General features: G+C 43.3%; 1 protein-coding gene across 1 annotated transcript; it reads right to left on the reverse strand.

The window, feature by feature from the left end:
* Nucleotides 1–796: 796 nt before the first annotated feature.
* Nucleotides 797–6,048, reverse strand: LOC139469231 (meteorin-like protein). Its single transcript, XM_071251370.1, has 4 exons — nt 5,797–6,048; nt 3,648–4,066; nt 2,389–2,445; nt 797–1,776 (listed from the first exon to the last, which is right to left on the reverse strand). The coding sequence occupies exons 1-4, from the start codon at nt 5,895–5,897 to the stop codon at nt 1,460–1,462; spliced, it is 894 nt and encodes a 297-aa protein (XP_071107471.1). The 5' UTR covers nt 5,898–6,048; the 3' UTR covers nt 797–1,459.
* Nucleotides 6,049–17,079: the final 11,031 nt, after the last annotated feature.

Consider the following 17,079-nt stretch of genomic DNA (forward strand, 5'->3'; position numbering starts at 1 on the left):
TGACAACCTCACCTGGGCGATGGGTTAGTGCAGTGGTTGAAGCATGTGCTACGGGGTCTATTTAGAGGGTATGTGGGATTCGCTAGTGTGGTACTTCCCGAGGTAGTGGCGGTAACTCCCCTTTGCTCGTCAACCCTGGTCCCATTGGCGATATTTGATGCCCGTTATTGCCCCCCCCCCCCCCCCCCCACACACACACACCTCCGTGCGCACAGCTTAACCCGATTGACATATTTGTGTGTTTGTTGGGTTTCTTGTTTTACGTCGCACTCAGCAATATTCCAGCCATATGACAGCGTTCTGTAAACATTCGTGTCTGGACCAGACAATCCAGTGACTGATGTCATGAGCATCGATCCACGCAATTGGGATACGATGACATGCATCAACCAAGTCAGCGAGCCTGACCACCCAATCCTGTTAGTCGCCTCTTACGACAAGCAAAGTCACCTTTCACGGCAAGCATGGGTTGCTGAAGACCTATTCAAACCCGGATCTTCACGGGTCAACATTTTGCGTAAAAAAAATCGGAACCGGAAATGTGATTTTACATATTCGTCCGGAAGGAAATAAACATTCTCCACTATGAAAAAAGAAATAAATACGGTTGACACAGAACTAGTTGAGAGAGTACACCATATATGCTATGTCAACCACATGAAGTCGTATTTGTAGTCCTCGGTTTTAACAAACACAATGTTCTTCATATCATCAAGGAGGCAACTGGAACTCAAGACTCAACACATATTTGTAGTTATTAATTTAATCACAGTATAAAACAAAACAAATTCGTGTAGACATAAATCAAAAATAAACATTTTACGTACGATATAGCTATAGGATAGTGCTATAGCATGAGAAATCAACATCTCTCAAGGTGTCCCCGTGTGACATCAATGTGTTCACATTTCATCTCCGTGAACAGATTCCGGGTAATAGGTGCATTCATTGGTGTGATCTTCGTCTTGTAGTCTGGTGGACACTAGGCCATGTGTGGCCAACATGTCCACTACGTACGGTTAATGCTTGCCACTTCTGGGCATCTATAGGCCGGTGTAGGCGCACGGTCGGGCTGTAATTCTGAATCTAACCATCGGTCTCGAAAGGACTGAGTCGCTTCGTTGTGGGATTTGTTCAGTCTACGTTAGTATCGCCTCGTCTTGATCATGACCAAACTACATAATCTCAGTATAGTACTGGATCCGCACTAACCGCCAAGCACTGATCGGCCTGACTGGTGACCTTGAGTGACATGTCAGTGCAGAGTGCGACGGCAATCTGCGTAGCTCATCGATGAGGATTGACATAGCCTTGGCTGACGTATCTGTGCAGAGTTTGACAGCAATCTGAACGCTCATCGGTAGGGATTGACGTAGCCTTGGGTGACGTATCCCTGCAGAGTGTAACGGCAATCTGCATTACTCATCGGGAAGGATTGACCTCGACCGTTCACAGCACCTCAACCATATGAACATTCCATTAATTCGTTGTTCAGCGCCATCTCGAGAACACTCTTCCACTGTTCATAGCGCGGGGCACACTGTAACACTGGTCGACCAAGACGAACGCGGCCTGTGAACAAGAACTCCCCCTCCCCGTGTCTGATGCCGCACATGACGGGGGCGTGAACCACACCCTTCAGTTCGTGGGGACGGGTCCATCCAACTGCTGGCTTCTGGAAGATAGCCTCTCTCTGGGATATCATCTTAGTCACAGACACCTGGATGTGACTGATGTCGTCATTATGGTTTATGTCATCGATTGTTCCTATGGCAACTGCAATAGAAGAAAGACGAAATGCTGATATTTGACAAAGAGAAGTGTGTAGTGTTCTTGTTATATCGGGTACACAAAATACAAATACCTCAGCCTTTGTCGGTCACGTACAAGTCATTAACACGCGATTAGGACCGCTCATACGGCATCTGAACCTTTCAACATCAAATGTCCGCATCATCTTAGGATGTAGCTGTTGGAATTCTCCGAGACCTATGACTTCTACATCCGGGCAACAATGGAATGCCCAGATTTGGCTAGCTCCTCTAATCAGATCCAGCTTTGAAGTCGCCGCGTCGCACCTGTATGTGGCCTTACGACTGGGTCAGCACAGATTATCAGGGTACTGATGTCCACACAAGTAATCGGCCTCAGTCTATAAATCATGACAAGGTCAAGCCAAAGGTCTGTCACTAATCAAACCCATGGCAGAGAAGGTTGAAATTGTGAGGGGCTGCAATTATGGTATTTCTTTTAGGACGAGAATAAAAACTCTGAGAACCTGAGATCATAAACTAAATTCAAACCCTAGAATGGTTTCTACGCTTAATAATATTGTATGTCGTTATGTTGTCGGTAGTTTCTTCTCAGAATGAAGCATTAAGTCCTTACCAAAATCGCTGGAACAGTAAGCTTTGAGCAGCTCGGCATCACTGCACGGGCGACACTCTGAAGAACAAAAAAGTGGGGAAATTATTAGTTTCGTTAAACGGTTCAAGGATACATAACACGACCCCTAAACCTGCAAATTGTTCCGAGTTGATCGAGGTCCAAGTTCGACCTTCTGCCAAAATAGCAGATGTGTGCTACAGCGAGGTAAAAAGTAATTTAAAACAAAAACATTTTTTTGAGCAGGTACTTAAATATTTCCATTTCGTGCATAGCAATCGATCTGCATATTTATGTGATCGATTTGTTTGAGATACAACACAGGAGCGTGTAGTTCAAAAACGCCAACCAACAAAAGCATGACGTATGACGTACAATACATATTGGACACGTGCTATCAACACGCTGGGTCGCGTATCACAAAGGCTAGGTATATAGGCAATAGTTCACAATGTGACAATGTATTCCAGGTTCACGTGTCACAATAATGTGATCGTTAGTGACAGTTAATGAACAATACTGCTGTAAGCGACCATTGGGGGCAGTTAAAACAAACCTTAGTACAAGACATTCACCATTTTGGGGTTATCTTACATATATAATGGTTTGCAGGAAGTCTAAACAATGGCTGTTAGCGAGTTGATGGTCGTTACTGCGTATGTCATATGATTGATGGCAGTCACGCGAGAATAACCGAGAAGGAAATGGTTGCGGCGACAGTCGGCGATGAGCATCATCCCGTTAAGAGGCTCATAACAAACAGCCAGGTGATAGATTCGCACGTGAGGCTAACATTCCGGCAGTAATGTATTTTTGTCGTTGAAAGAAAGTACCCGGTTCTGATAGTGATATGCTGCTGCAGACAAGAGAGTCTGGTGCTTCACCCAACAGCAAACACTCGTGTTCTCCTACGTCCGCACAGCTTCCCCGACTATTAACACTCTCTTCCGATTAAGACCTATTTATTTGTTTGTTGATTTTTACAAATATTCCAGCCATATGACAGTGTTCTGTAAACATTCGTGTCTGGACCAGACAATCCAGTGATTGATGTCATGAGCATCGAGCCACGCAATTGGGATACGATGACATGTTTCAACCACATCACCGAGCAATACCACCTGATCCTGTTAGTCGCCTCTTACGACAAGCATAGTCGCCTCTTACGGTATGTTGAGGTTGCTGAAGACCTATTCTACCCAGGATCTTCTTTCTTTTGAAATACATAGTGACTTTACAAATCATAAGGCATACATTCTCACCTTCCATTGGGCTGTAGCGAAGACTGCTGGCTATTGTCTCAACGTTGTAGTGAACTTTGACTCTCGCCACACCAACATCTTCGTCACTACGTTCTGTTTCTAAGTACAGGTGCACTGGATCGGAACCAGATATACAGTACTCCTTGCCTTGACCTCGCGTTGTAAACAAGGGTGATAACCGAACTTCAACGTCATCGAGAATTTTTAGTCTGTAATTTCCAGGAATTTTGGCAACCGTTTCTTGGGATACAACCGTGTTAACGTTGTCACTCTGTACCCGGATACAGAATCGCACATCACCTGCAGTGGGTGCTGCCAGCTCCATGCGAACAGCACCATAAGCATTAAGCCACGTGACACGACCCTCCTCACATCGAGGCTTGACGTTCAGGATAGCCCTATCACCGCCATCGGGGTCACTGAAAGAAAATATACATAATTATGCAATGTACATCAACAAAATAAATGCATCTACATTGTGTATGTAGTAATCGAAGCTATACCCAGCGCATCTGTAGATGTAAGAACACATTATTGTCGTGTCGTCTCAAGGTTAGCGTATTGGTGGTTTACGTTGATTGCTTGTGGGTTTGTGAGTGTAGATTATACCCGTATCTCTGTGGTGATTGTATGCAGTTGTCAGTGTTATCTGTGTGTAAACCCGTGTCTGTACATGGGACTGGGGAGTTTACAAGTCAAGAGCTGCGTCAAGTGTAATTGTGATGTCTACACCTGGACAATGTGATAAGACGGCTAGTGGCGACCAAATACACCTGGTACAAGATGATAACACGATGACGAAGCAAAAAGACCACGTGTGTATATCAGAGTGATCGCACGATCGCCTTTTTACAACATGTACACAAACGGGTCCAGATACACTGTCATTAACACTGGAACGCCAGTACCCTATAGATATGAACACTGTATTACAGCTTTAACCTTCAATGAACCAGTTTAGAAGATACTGAGTGAGAATGAATTTACGCCGTTGCAATATTACTCCAATATCACGACGAGGAAGGAGCGCTAACACCATTACGCCCCCCCCCCCCCCCCCCCCCCCCCCCCCCACAGCATACATGACTGGGAGTGCACAGTGCACTAGCTGTTGACATTGGACACGAGAGATAGCCCTCGCCGTGTCAATATTATGTGATCAACGTGCAGCTAATAGCGTCAAGGTAAATAATGGGCGTCTGTTGCCATAACTTCCCCTCATCCTGCACCGATTTGTTTGGAGGCCAGTGACTCCACCAGAGTGAGAACGTGACATTACCGAAGGGCAAGAGAACACTCATGCTGTTGCCGAAGCACGAAGAATGTAAAACAATACATGTTATGACATTGCTATACATCCACCAAATTATATATGTAAAAACATCTCAAATTTCGTGATCATCCACAGAGGGAATTACATGAAGCGTCCGTATAATCGCACAGTATACCCAATATAACGAAATCTCCATTGGTGTTCTGATAAGTTTCAGAATTATATATATATATATATCGTTGTTACTCATGAGATGCTAAGATACCAGTCCACCCTCACAAATGCTCCTCCGCCACCCCTCCCCTCGGGTCTCTGCTCTCCTTATCATAACGGTTCTGACACACAGGTGTCTGCAGGTCAAAACGAGGGGCCGTGCAGGTCAAAACAAGGGACCGTGCAGGTCCTCTGCGTAAACATACAAACGTCAGTGACCCTACACACGATACAACCACTGGCCTTGACGAAACCAGTGCTATAACTGAACAGGTAATGGTGGTCGATATCGAGGGCTGAAAGTTTGTCATTGCGAGAATTCGACCTGTGTGTGGACAAGAGCGTTGTGTCAGCGCGTGATACACCTGGCATACCGACACACAGGTGATAAACTCGGGTAAATCACTACATTTCCTAAATTCACATCCATACGATATGACCACAAATCAACCAACGCTTTAAGAATTAGGAACATTCTGTAGGTTAACATGAGAATTGTTTCATCTCAGTTCATGTGTACGTGGCAGATCTACTCCACTTTTCCTGTTGGATATAAGGGTATGCATATAAGTGAACATGTCGCAAATATCTAAACGTAAAACAATGCAAAGTAACCATTTCGCAGATAAGTACATGTATACTCAAGTTCAATCAATAACTTACCTGATTGTACAGTCACACTGACTACAGAGCTTCTGTGATAATGTCCCAGGAAAGAACACAATTAGCAAGACAGGTAAACCCAGGTAGATGAATGCCTCCATGCTGAAGACTGGGGTAGGTCAGAGTAATAGAAACACACTTATATATCCGTGAGTGAAGTGTGTCGTCGACGCGTCACTGTACAGTGTAGTGTATGCAGACACTGACCTCCGCGTGCAGCCCGCTCAGCTGGTCAAACTATATACACACGACGCTCCCTTCTCTGTATAAACACTGCGTTCGCACAAGCTTTGATTGACGTATGTCACCCAGCCCTCAAACCAATCACAGCTCAGGGTAGCAAACAGCTAGCCAATAGGAACGAAGGGGCGGGGCATACATGTTTTCATAACTGGATTACGTTGTAATTTTATAGATATTATTTTATGAGTTTTACCAAATTAGATTAAATCAACGACGTTATTCAATATCATTGAAAAATAAAACTTGTAAAAAGGAATATTACTTATTTTAAAATTAAGTTCACAAAAAATGTTGAAAATCGATTTAATATTGTATTATTACATGACAAGTTAAATAACTTCCCGCGTGCAGTTGCAGGAGGAAGGGGGTGGGGGTGGGGGTGGGGGTGGGGGTAGGGGTGTATCCTTGTACAAACCAAATACTGCTAAAGGTATTTTCGGGAGCTTCAAGTGAAACTAAATCTTTCGTAGAAAACTTTAAACATGATTAATGGAATATCCGATACCATCGTCCTAAATGTATTTCCGGGTTTAGCTTGGTGGTGAGGGAAACATATTTGTACTTCACCTTGATACTTGAGTAAGCAAACACTCCCGCCAGAAAGCTGTTGCAGAGGCTAAGAACAACGTTTGTCCAGGGGATTATCTACTAAGGCCAATTAACACAATATTGTGATAAATCTGAATTTGACATGGAAAGGTAAAAAATAGGAGATTGGGTCAAATCCTGACTTAAAGACAGCCCAACATTACACGGTCCAGTGCACGAGGACAAACGTCCCACTGTATCCCAAACTAAAACTTGGTATTGAAATTAGCAAGATTTGATGCACGTGACACGCATCTGTAATTAAACCTGACATATTAGTGTAATACATTACAGTGGAATGCACGCGGATTACATGAAACTGCTCGTGCATGGAGTTATCGTGATTCACGTGCTTCCTTAAACTGTAAAGTCTCGTGAAATCACATTACACAAGCAAATCAAATTGTTATAACCTTAATAACAATAAGCTATCACTTCGTAAACACTCCAACACCCACGTCAGTTATTTTATCGCCTTGGCATTTTTAGGAGGGATGTAGATTTCAATTATTTCTCAGGGATATGATATTTCCCACTTGGACTTCGCATTTAGGTGAACGTGAATACTATGCAATGCACTTGAATACATGATGACATTCAGCAAGCTACTCGTTGTACCTCGTGGGTTCTGAGGACCAGATCTTCTCCCCGAGAGTCCCCGAGGACTGCGTGTTATCACAGTACTCACCTGATAATCCCGACACAACATAATACTTCCTTGTCTCTTAAAAGAAAATAAAGGATAAAAACTCAGTTTACTATGAATTCCTTCTCCTGCCACAAACACACTGCTCTGAGGTCGTGATGTGAAATGGGGTTTAGCGTCGCGTCCAAGATTATTGTACTTATATAGCGACGTGCATGTACGTGTGTGTGTTTGTGTGGCTAATGCCAGCCCACTGAGATACCATAAATACCCCACTCAGTCAGTATACTGACTCCAAGCCGACCAGTCCTAGTTTTACCCCCATAAAGCCTAATTCTTAAAGTCACATAGTCACAACGGTTTTTTTTAGATTTCTGTGTCAGTGGTAAAATAAGAACTGCCTTTCTATCTGTATAGCCATGTGATGCCTCCAACGTCTGAGGACGTCGCATTCTGACAGAAAGAGCAAGAGGGTATATATATTCTGGGTAAATATTGGTTGCATGAAGCGTAGCCTCTGGACAACTACGGATTCATGCTTTTCCCGAATTCCTAAGGGAATGCACGTACCCATGCATTTGACTGTTTGAGATTTAACGAACGCTTCAAGCTTGTGCTGGTTTCACACACAAACGTTGCTCACGTGATCATGAGTGAGTTGCGTTTAACACCGCTTTTAACAGTATTCCAGTTATATCGCTACGTGTCAATTTAATGTGGGAGGAAAGTCCGAAATGATGCAGGTCTCAGACGTTTACCACTTTGGTGAAACCCACGAGCACGGGTATGGTGCTGACAAACTTAGAAACATAATCGGGCGGACCGGACCCACAATCATAGGTTTCTGGCGTGCCCAAGGGGTGCAGCTCTACACAGTGAGTCGCGGCGCCTTAGACGACTGGGCCACCCGTGCCCCCTCACGTGATCCTGAAGTTTTGCATTAATTAATGAGTGTATGCCTTTTTACTATCAAACACCCATAATCTATAAATACACCAGGGGTGAGGTGTCGTCTCCCACAATTTCGTACCTCAATCCCTACCTCCTATAAGTCTTTATCGCATAATGTTTTGCGCAGCACGCTTACATTTTCTCTTTTGTCCCCATGTAGATAGAAACTGACGGGCAAAAGAAAGTATACACTTGAAATTTGGATTTGCCAAAAAAAATTACAAACGTTATCAAAACGTTACTAGACTGAAAACAGTCGCCCAAACACTGCAAAGTTAAGGTCCAAAACGCAACTATGACACTCGCATCAAATATATCACCATCGAATAACCATTTTGTGTTTGTTTCATTTTTAGCCACCATTAAACATACGATGATGTATATTTTTGCATGGGTGTATAGTTTAGCAAAAATGCATACAATGTCATTGTCTTAATTATAACCTCATATTGCTGTAGTTTATGCCACTGTTATTCATTCTGCCCTTCCTGGAGGCATGTCATATGGCATCTTGCTAAACCAACTTGGCAATCGGCTACAGTGTTGCAGTTCTCCATTGTGGTGGTTGATGGCAAGTTGTAGGTGAATGTGTTCTAGGTAATATATCCTCCAGCTTGTGGCGAGGTGCAGCACTGTGTAGACCGCCAGGTACACAACGTGTCACCACCCCACAACAATCTACTCTCAGCTGATTCCACACCCCTGCCACTTAATTGATATCTAAGTGGCAGGTAATGTATCGTATTGTTCACTAATTACACACAATGTAGATTTCATCAGGTGCGAAAATCACTAGTTAGTTTTCTGTGTCTCGCTCCCGGGGTCAATTATAATGAGTAGTTTTAAATTTGAGTGGTATCAAATCACACATCTGGGCAACAATAGGTTAAGTAACAATGACGGTATAAGCTTATAGCCGAGACTCGCAGTGAAGTATGGTGACTTGTGTTCAGGGAGATGCCATATATCTTCATCATGGAATTGTTTCTTTGAAACGTTCGAGTTCAGCTGTGGTGAAGCGGATAATGTGTTCATGATTCATGAAAATATTCATGAATTGCAGTTCACCCCGTGAGGACTCCGGTTAAAATGGGTCCCCAGCAACCTATGGTTGTCGCAAGTGGCTATATGACATTGGTCTGTAAATAATCGAATCTAGATCAGACAATCCAGTGATTGACACATGAGCATCGATCTACGCAATTGGGATACAATGACAGACATCATCCAAGTCGATCCCGATCCCGTTAGTCGCCTCCTACGACACGCATGGGTTGCTGAAGACCAATTGAAACCCGGATCTTTACGGGGATTATGGAACAAATATCATAATATTAAAATATATTTTATAACTTTAAAGTCGGGTGCATCATCTACTGTCTGTGTGATATTAAGGACTAGATGTAGTTGTGTCCTCCCATTAGTTAGACAGCCAGTTGTTAGACAACTTCAAATAACAACTTTTCTGGTTGAGTGCATACTGTTGAGTGCATATTGTAAGAATGAAGGTCTCGTTGTGTAATATTAAATGCAGCCCCTTCAAGTGATTTTTAAGTATTTCGTCTCTAATATCACATATGCATGAAACGAAGGCAATAAAACATTAAACACCTTGACTGGAGGGCACTAAATACCCCCCCCTCTCTCTCTCTCTCTCTCTCTAATCGAGGACCGGCCACCTGCACAATGACTAACGGTAGCCGCAGCACGTCATAAAAATGTCCCTGTCAACCTCAGCACAATTTTATGAAGTGCATATCTGCGCCCATGCGTTTTGAAGATGCTTCAAGTATCCCGTGTGTCCTTGTCAAACACGTTAATGACACTGTCGACGTCTGGTTTTTCCACGTCGTGTACAGCGGTGTTGTCAGCCGGTCGAGTGTTCGATACAATGCCACATGTCTGTGATCCGTTACAAGAGACCTGGACGCGTAAGAGAGACGCCCACAGATGGTATCTTTGAAGCAAAGAACAGCCTTTATTCAAGCACAGCTAGATTCACACTGATAGCACATTATCATGTATACGCGTTACTGAGTAAATATAGAAAATTGATTATATAAACGAAAGAGTATTGGCTTTATGCATGATATAGTAATTTTGGAGTTGTGTAGTTTTGTTTCTATACACCGATCCATTAACGTTGAGTTGGGATCAGCTTCTATGTCAGTTGTGTGTTCAGATGAATGGATGCTATCACAGATCTGAGTCGGTCGCGTAGCCCGATAGCGTGCATAGAGAGAGTTAAAACACTGCACAAGTATGTTTACCCAGTGATATGACGAAATCCTCCGTGCATTAGAAGATGAAGACTTCGGACCCTTGATGGTGGATTGTCACGTGAAGCTGTCACTGATACCTGACTGTTATATCAGTGAAAGATACCTCCTTAGTCAGCGTGTTTCAAGCTGATACCCTGACGTTTAGAAGTATGTAGCTGTTATTGAAGCGGCCAGCATGCTTTCTTTTCAGAAGATCACGACAGGGCGAACATAAGGGTGGGGTGAACGGGACGTTATTTCTAGGGTTTGAGGGGAGGTGGTTGATACTCGAGGGTCGGGGGAGAGGCAGGGAGTGTGTGCCATTAGTCCAGCCTCAGTACCCATGACGACTCTGAGACGGCGACAACGTGAAATACGTGATGACCCGCAGCATACGACACGCATGATAGTATTGTCCATACTAACTGCTCAATACATTGGGCATTGGATATGGTTGAAAAAGGGGAGCTTTTAAAGTAGTATTGTTCAGTATATATTTACCCTACGTGGTTCCTCCTGTGATGTAGGTGAGGGTACCCCAGTCTTCTATACTCGGGGGCTGCTTACCTTCCTTGCACTGAAATGCCGGGAACGATTTACACTTTAAAACATAATACACCTATCACTATATTCTGTTGATGAAGTAGCTACATTTCAAATAGACCCGTCACTCATGGCCAGCGAGTGTGTTAGTACATATAGGTTGAAATGGTACGGATATCATTGGTCGTCGTGACGAAGTCGGGTAGAGGACGGAACTTACGTCGAAATCAACTAAAACACCAAGCCTGGCCACCGGGCCAATTCAGTCGCCGTTCTAACTCGCGCTTCACATTAAGCCGAATATGCTTAATGTATCCTGTAGTTAATACTGCACGAGAGTAATCTGGCTTGGACTTTGGACCAGGGAATATAGATTCCTTTAGGGACTGACCATTCCATTTTCTGGGGGCACTGCTAAGGTTTTGCCGAATGGGGACTGGGATGGTCGATTTTGTGCTGAGACCAGATATTTCTTTCAGCTGCAGCTTCAGAACCAGTTATATTATTTTAATTACAACTGTGAACCAAAGTATTTTTCTCTAGAATAGACATAGCAACTTTGTTTTTTTAAGGCAGGCCATTGTCTTTTTACCCAACGACATCAAGCAGAATTATATCAATTATAATTTTACAATTTATTTTTTTTCTATAAAATACCAGCCCCCGTTGATATGAAATGGTGGGCTCTTTAGATCCTCGTCTTCATATCCTGCATAAGTTTTCCGTCTTAGATCCTCCAGATCTCTCAGATCTCTAGCTTAGATCTTGTTTCATATCTACTTTTTAGATTCTCTTTCTAGACCATTTAGATAAGACAACATTATTATGTTTACTTTATTGATGATGTTAGTTATGTTACATAGTATAAATAAAATCTCTTTGTGATAACACTATTTATATGATCGTCATCTATCTTGTGTATAACTTTCCACACAAGGTCCTGTGTGAGTGTGCTGAGCTGTTCAGGTCTATAACTATGATCGTGTTTACCCACATACGCCTGCTTATGACAATCAGAACATAATCTTCATTTTGTCAGTCCCTTTTAAGACATCTTTCATTACTTCAGGATACTGAATGCACTGATACAACAGGCGGCGCTTATCTAAATCTGAGGACATTATGGACACCTTAAATTCATCATATGAAACCTTGCCGACTTTTCTCGGATTTACAAAACACCCAAATAACACGTGTATATATCACCAAAGATTACTTATATCGGAAATCGATGAGTATTGATGATCATCCGGTGTCACGCGCAGCCTCGCTTCACACAACGGGACTTCCTGTGACGGGGAGTTAAACCTCATATCTCACCCCCGTGTTTGCTTATCGCGCCACCCCCAGGGAATACACGAATCCCTCGCCGTATGGTTTTCTCAGAAGTAATCTCATTGTACCACGTGATCTGTCCATTACGCGGAGAGAAATCTGTATTTATTAGACAATTGATATTTACCTATTTTCTCCACAACCAAATGTTTTAGAAAGAACTAAACTTCCTCCGGGGATTCACAGGGACAGGAGACATGGGTCAACATTTGGAAAACATTCAAATTATTTAAAATTAGACCTGAAAATTGCAGTTCTGGAATAAGTCATATTTAAAGTTTAAACGGCCATGTTTCAATAAAAACAAAGTATATAAAGTGTCATGTCGCGTGATCAATAACAAAGCAGATTAGCGTCATTCAATTTTTCTCTCCCGCTTGTCTTTAGTTTTATACGGCCAGATGAAAACACTGCAACTTCGTATATAGTATGATAAATGTATGTTTATAATATGATCAATGGTATGGAGATATTTACCAAAAATACAAAATATAAGTTCGGCACATGCTAAAGGATGCAGCTTGGCGTTTTTCAAGGTGTACTAGTTGAAGAATTTTAAATTATGTATTTTGACGTATGGTGAGTGGTCCGTGTATACAAGCTTGTACCAAGTCGGGTGAACCACTCCCCCAGCACAGGAAGGTTCCACCTAGATGCAGATATAGTTCAGGGGGTCGGGTTAGCCCTTAATGACCCTCCTCTTCCTGACATGATGACTATCAGTGTCATTAGATTAGCGTTAATTACCCTAATATAATTTTATCCACGTTACTATTTTAACCATTTGTAATCCCTAGGAAGTATAGTTAGAAATGGAGGGTGTGAGTGTGTCCGTGGACTAGCGCCGTGCTGGGGCTGGGGGTGAAACACTGAACGCCCGGAGGTGGATACGAGGTTAATACAAGGTCGGGAATTCGTCTACAAACCCAACTTGATCCCCCCGAAGCCAAAGTCCTTAGTTTGTAAAAATGTCTATGATATATTTTGTTTATGATAATCCCCGTGAATGGTACATAGCGTACTGCGAGGGAGTTATGAGGTTGTAGACCCGGAGGTGTCGGCAAACAGTCCTCACACTGATAGTGTTTGTTCCTCCGAGTCATAAATCTTCGTCGAGAGGTGTATTTCGCAGACTTTGCTCTTATGTACACCGTCATTGTCTTCCAGACTCATTTAGACAGGAAGTGATAAAACTCATTGACAAGATAAACCAGCCCTTTGTTTTGTTCTTCATGACGATAATGTTATGGATATTTGTGTTATACGCGCACATGACATGCATCATTAATGCGGCATCAGCGAACACGGCCCTGTGTACGTCCGTTCTGGGGGAGTCAGAGGCAGTATACACCGCCTACACAATACACACGGCCATCACGTCTATGTACACGTTCACCTCTAATTTACTCTTTGGAGTTTAATCCATAACACTCGTCAAAACATCCACAGATTTAATGCGCCTACACTAAAACGTATTGTAATTGCACTGTGTTCTTGTGTTGATCTACCCATGGTGCTATCGTGTTAACGTCAAGCTATTTAAACTGCCGGGCGTAATAAAGAATACCCCAAGGTTTGACGGGAGCAAAACATGAAACAAACAAGGAATGGTTATTCCATACAGGTATTAATGTCATCATAATGCGATATTACACGTATCACATAAATGAGTACCTCACAACAGGTCTTTCTTTTGGTATTTTTTCGACCAGATCCAATTTTCAAATGTATACTTTTTTTGCCCGGTGTGTTCTATGAAACATGCGACGACGTGATCCCTACCAATGGCTCCGTTGAAAGCAATGATGTGTTTATGAAATATGGCTGAATTCGTTCTAGTGTATTTCCAAACAACGTGGTTTTCGCTTTCCCTTGTGACTTTCCTTCTTAATTGCTTTTTAATTGATTATCAAAATGAGCTAAACACTTAAATCTGACCCGGGGCAGAATGATCCCGACAAACTGAACGACATAAATCAGCTGTACAGGTAGTACTTGTCAAATGACCATATGCTGGCGGCCATCAATCTCGTAGCTGGCCGATATCCCTCAAACAGAGGGGTACTGTGACGTCACAGTGGGCAGTGTAACAGAGAGTGACCAGAAGCCTGGGGTGGGACAGAGGATATGGACAACAGCTTGTGTTTTCTTGATGAGTATCAATCAGCGTTAATGTCCCCTGAGGGTCGAGGGACGGGGAGGGGCCCGTCCCCCACTGAGTGAGGGTGAAGGGGAGAGGGAAAGATGTTGTATTTTGATGCAAAACATCAATCAGTTTGATTTATTGCCACTCAAAGTGACATGTCGCTGTGGTACTACGCCTCGGACACTAGTCCGTGCAGGAAACCAAACCAGGGATCATTGTCCGCTGACCAGCACAGATAGCCATTAGCAGACTACACACAGACACCGCCCTCTTCACCCACTCCCGTTACCCTCAACGCCGACCCCCTCCCTGGCGTCCTGACAGCCCGTCCCCCACGTGATGGATGCTGATTTTTGTAATACCTTGATTGCATGTCTTCTATCATACACTGGATGTTTCAATAAGCCTTTATGTCCCCGTGTGTCATTGTCAGGTGGCTGTCACCATGATGTATCGCCTTGTAACTGATTCTCTCTTCGGCTAATTCTATGATGTGCCGTTATGTGTGTCCCATCACTTCTGCTATGTCAGAAACAGCTTTTACAAAACGTTATTGAGAGATATTGATTCACGTTTTGACAACTGAAATGCATTTTCCTGTGTTCCCGGACATACTGTCATGCACCTCCCCTTGTTCCCGGACCTACTAGCAAGCATCTCTCTGTGTTCCCAGACCTATTGACATGCATCTCTCTGTGTTCCAGGACCTATTGACATGCATCTCTCTGTGTTCCAGGACCTATTGACATGCATTTCCAAAAGTTCCCAGACCTACTGACACGCATCTACCAGTGTTCCCGGGCCTACTGACAAACATCTCTCTGTGTTCCCGGGACTACTGCATGCATCTCTCTGTGTTCCCGGGCCTACTGACATGCATCTCTCTGTGTTCCGGGACCTACTGACATGCATCTCTAGATGTTTGCAAACCTATTGACATGCATCCCCCTGTGTTCCGGGACCTATTGACATGCATTTCTCTGTGTTCCGGGACCTATTGACATGCATTTCTCTGTGTTCCGGGACCTATTGACATGCATCTCTAGATGTTCTCAGACCTACTGAATGCATCTCCCTGTGTTCCCGGACCTATTGACCTGCAGATAGTGTATGCTAGTTACCATGGCAATATATGTATAATTCCTGCATGATGATTTCTGTGTTTGTCAACAACTATGCTCCTATACAGGTCGCCCGGATTAACGAAACGTTTGAAAGTCATTGATGGGCCATGCAAAGATACACCTAACGAAAGAAAAGTACATCGTTCAATAGTTAAGGCATTAACAAAGATACAAATGAATAAGATAATCTATATAAGTGAAAATATGGTTGGACTGACAAACATAGGTTCTCATGTTTTGGTCATCCCGACTCGAGTTCAGCTATTCCAGTGTAAAATATTTTCTCGTTGAAAAAAAAGTCAACCTTTATATATAACAATAATAATATTAAGCTTAATTATTTCAAATAACTGTTAATTCATTATGTAACCGACCCTGAATCGTATCCCCTGCAAGCCTGGACTATGTTAAAGTAGAACCGTGAGTGTATGCGTGATAATGGTTTGTGGTGTTCCATCGCTGGTCCTTAGGGTCGAGAAGACCCTCCCAAGTCTCGTGCAACATCTCGCTTAGTGTAGTACCTCGCGCCACACACGTGAACTGGCGCTCCAGTACCCCGCCTTCATCCCACGCCCATCATCAGCTCATTACCCCCCAATAGAAGCAACAGCAGCATCAACACAACTACCACCAACAGGTGTCAGCAACATCACAGGCATTGCTGCAATAGCTACAAAATGGCTTCTAAATAAGCCAAACTAAACCCAGCCAATTAGGCATAGGGCAACAAGCGACATCTAGGTGATGTGCTGATGTGTTCATGCAGGAACTAATAGTAAACAAACACGACGAGATGACCCCCATGTGGCAGTACCAGAGACCAGTGGCCGCAGGATATTGCCCACAGATGGTAGAGGGTACCTAGCGTTCACACTCGCCTCGTCCCACCATTCTGATTGTACCAGGGACATGTTAGGTTCATTGGGTTTAGTGTAACGAAGATCCGATGAAATATTGAAAACCCATAACATTGCTGATTAAAAATATAAACCGTCCCTATAATTGTAATATGAAAACTATCCTGTGTCATGATGGACAAAAGTGATATGTGCTGATGTAAACTAACAATCGACCATCACCTACTGTTGACAGACTTCACTAGGGCGGTGTGTGGCTGGTTGTGTGATATCTGCTTACACGTCTCAATGGGACATTCAGAACAAGGGCTAGTTTAGAAAGTATTTGAGCTATAATGCGGCGTATTGGTTTAATTTGGTTTAAATTCAGAGAAACGCTTCAGTTTGAAGGCATGTACCGCTTTGTTGACACCCACATGGACGGTCATAGCGCCGACAGACCAAGAATCAGTAAACATGCGAATTCAGGGCCCACAAGCAGAGACCTGCCTAAGCGTTATAAGACTATTGCAACTCCTGTATCTAAACACAGACCTACAATAGTTGTGGAACTTTAAGATGGCTTTGTGCCAGTGGATGCTGATGGTCC

The sequence above is a fragment of the Haliotis cracherodii genome, unplaced genomic scaffold (genome assembly GCF_022045235.1).
Source record: "Haliotis cracherodii isolate W230 unplaced genomic scaffold, xgHalCrac1.p SCAF_2, whole genome shotgun sequence".
NCBI classification, from domain to species: domain Eukaryota; kingdom Metazoa; phylum Mollusca; class Gastropoda; order Lepetellida; family Haliotidae; genus Haliotis; species Haliotis cracherodii.

Bases quoted from the DNA above. Each gene is read 5' to 3' on its own strand.
- LOC139469231 (XM_071251370.1), bottom strand. From the start codon at position 5,897: ATGGAGGCATTCATCTACCTGGGTTTACCTGTCTTGCTAATTGTGTTC. The intron at 4,067-5,796 runs GTAAGTTATTGA...ATTTTCTTTCAG, and splicing joins CAGTGTGACTGTACAATCAG to TGACCCCGATGGCGGTGATA. The intron at 2,446-3,647 runs GTGAGAATGTAT...TTTGTTCTTCAG, and splicing joins TCGCTACAGCCCAATGGAAG to AGTGTCGCCCGTGCAGTGAT.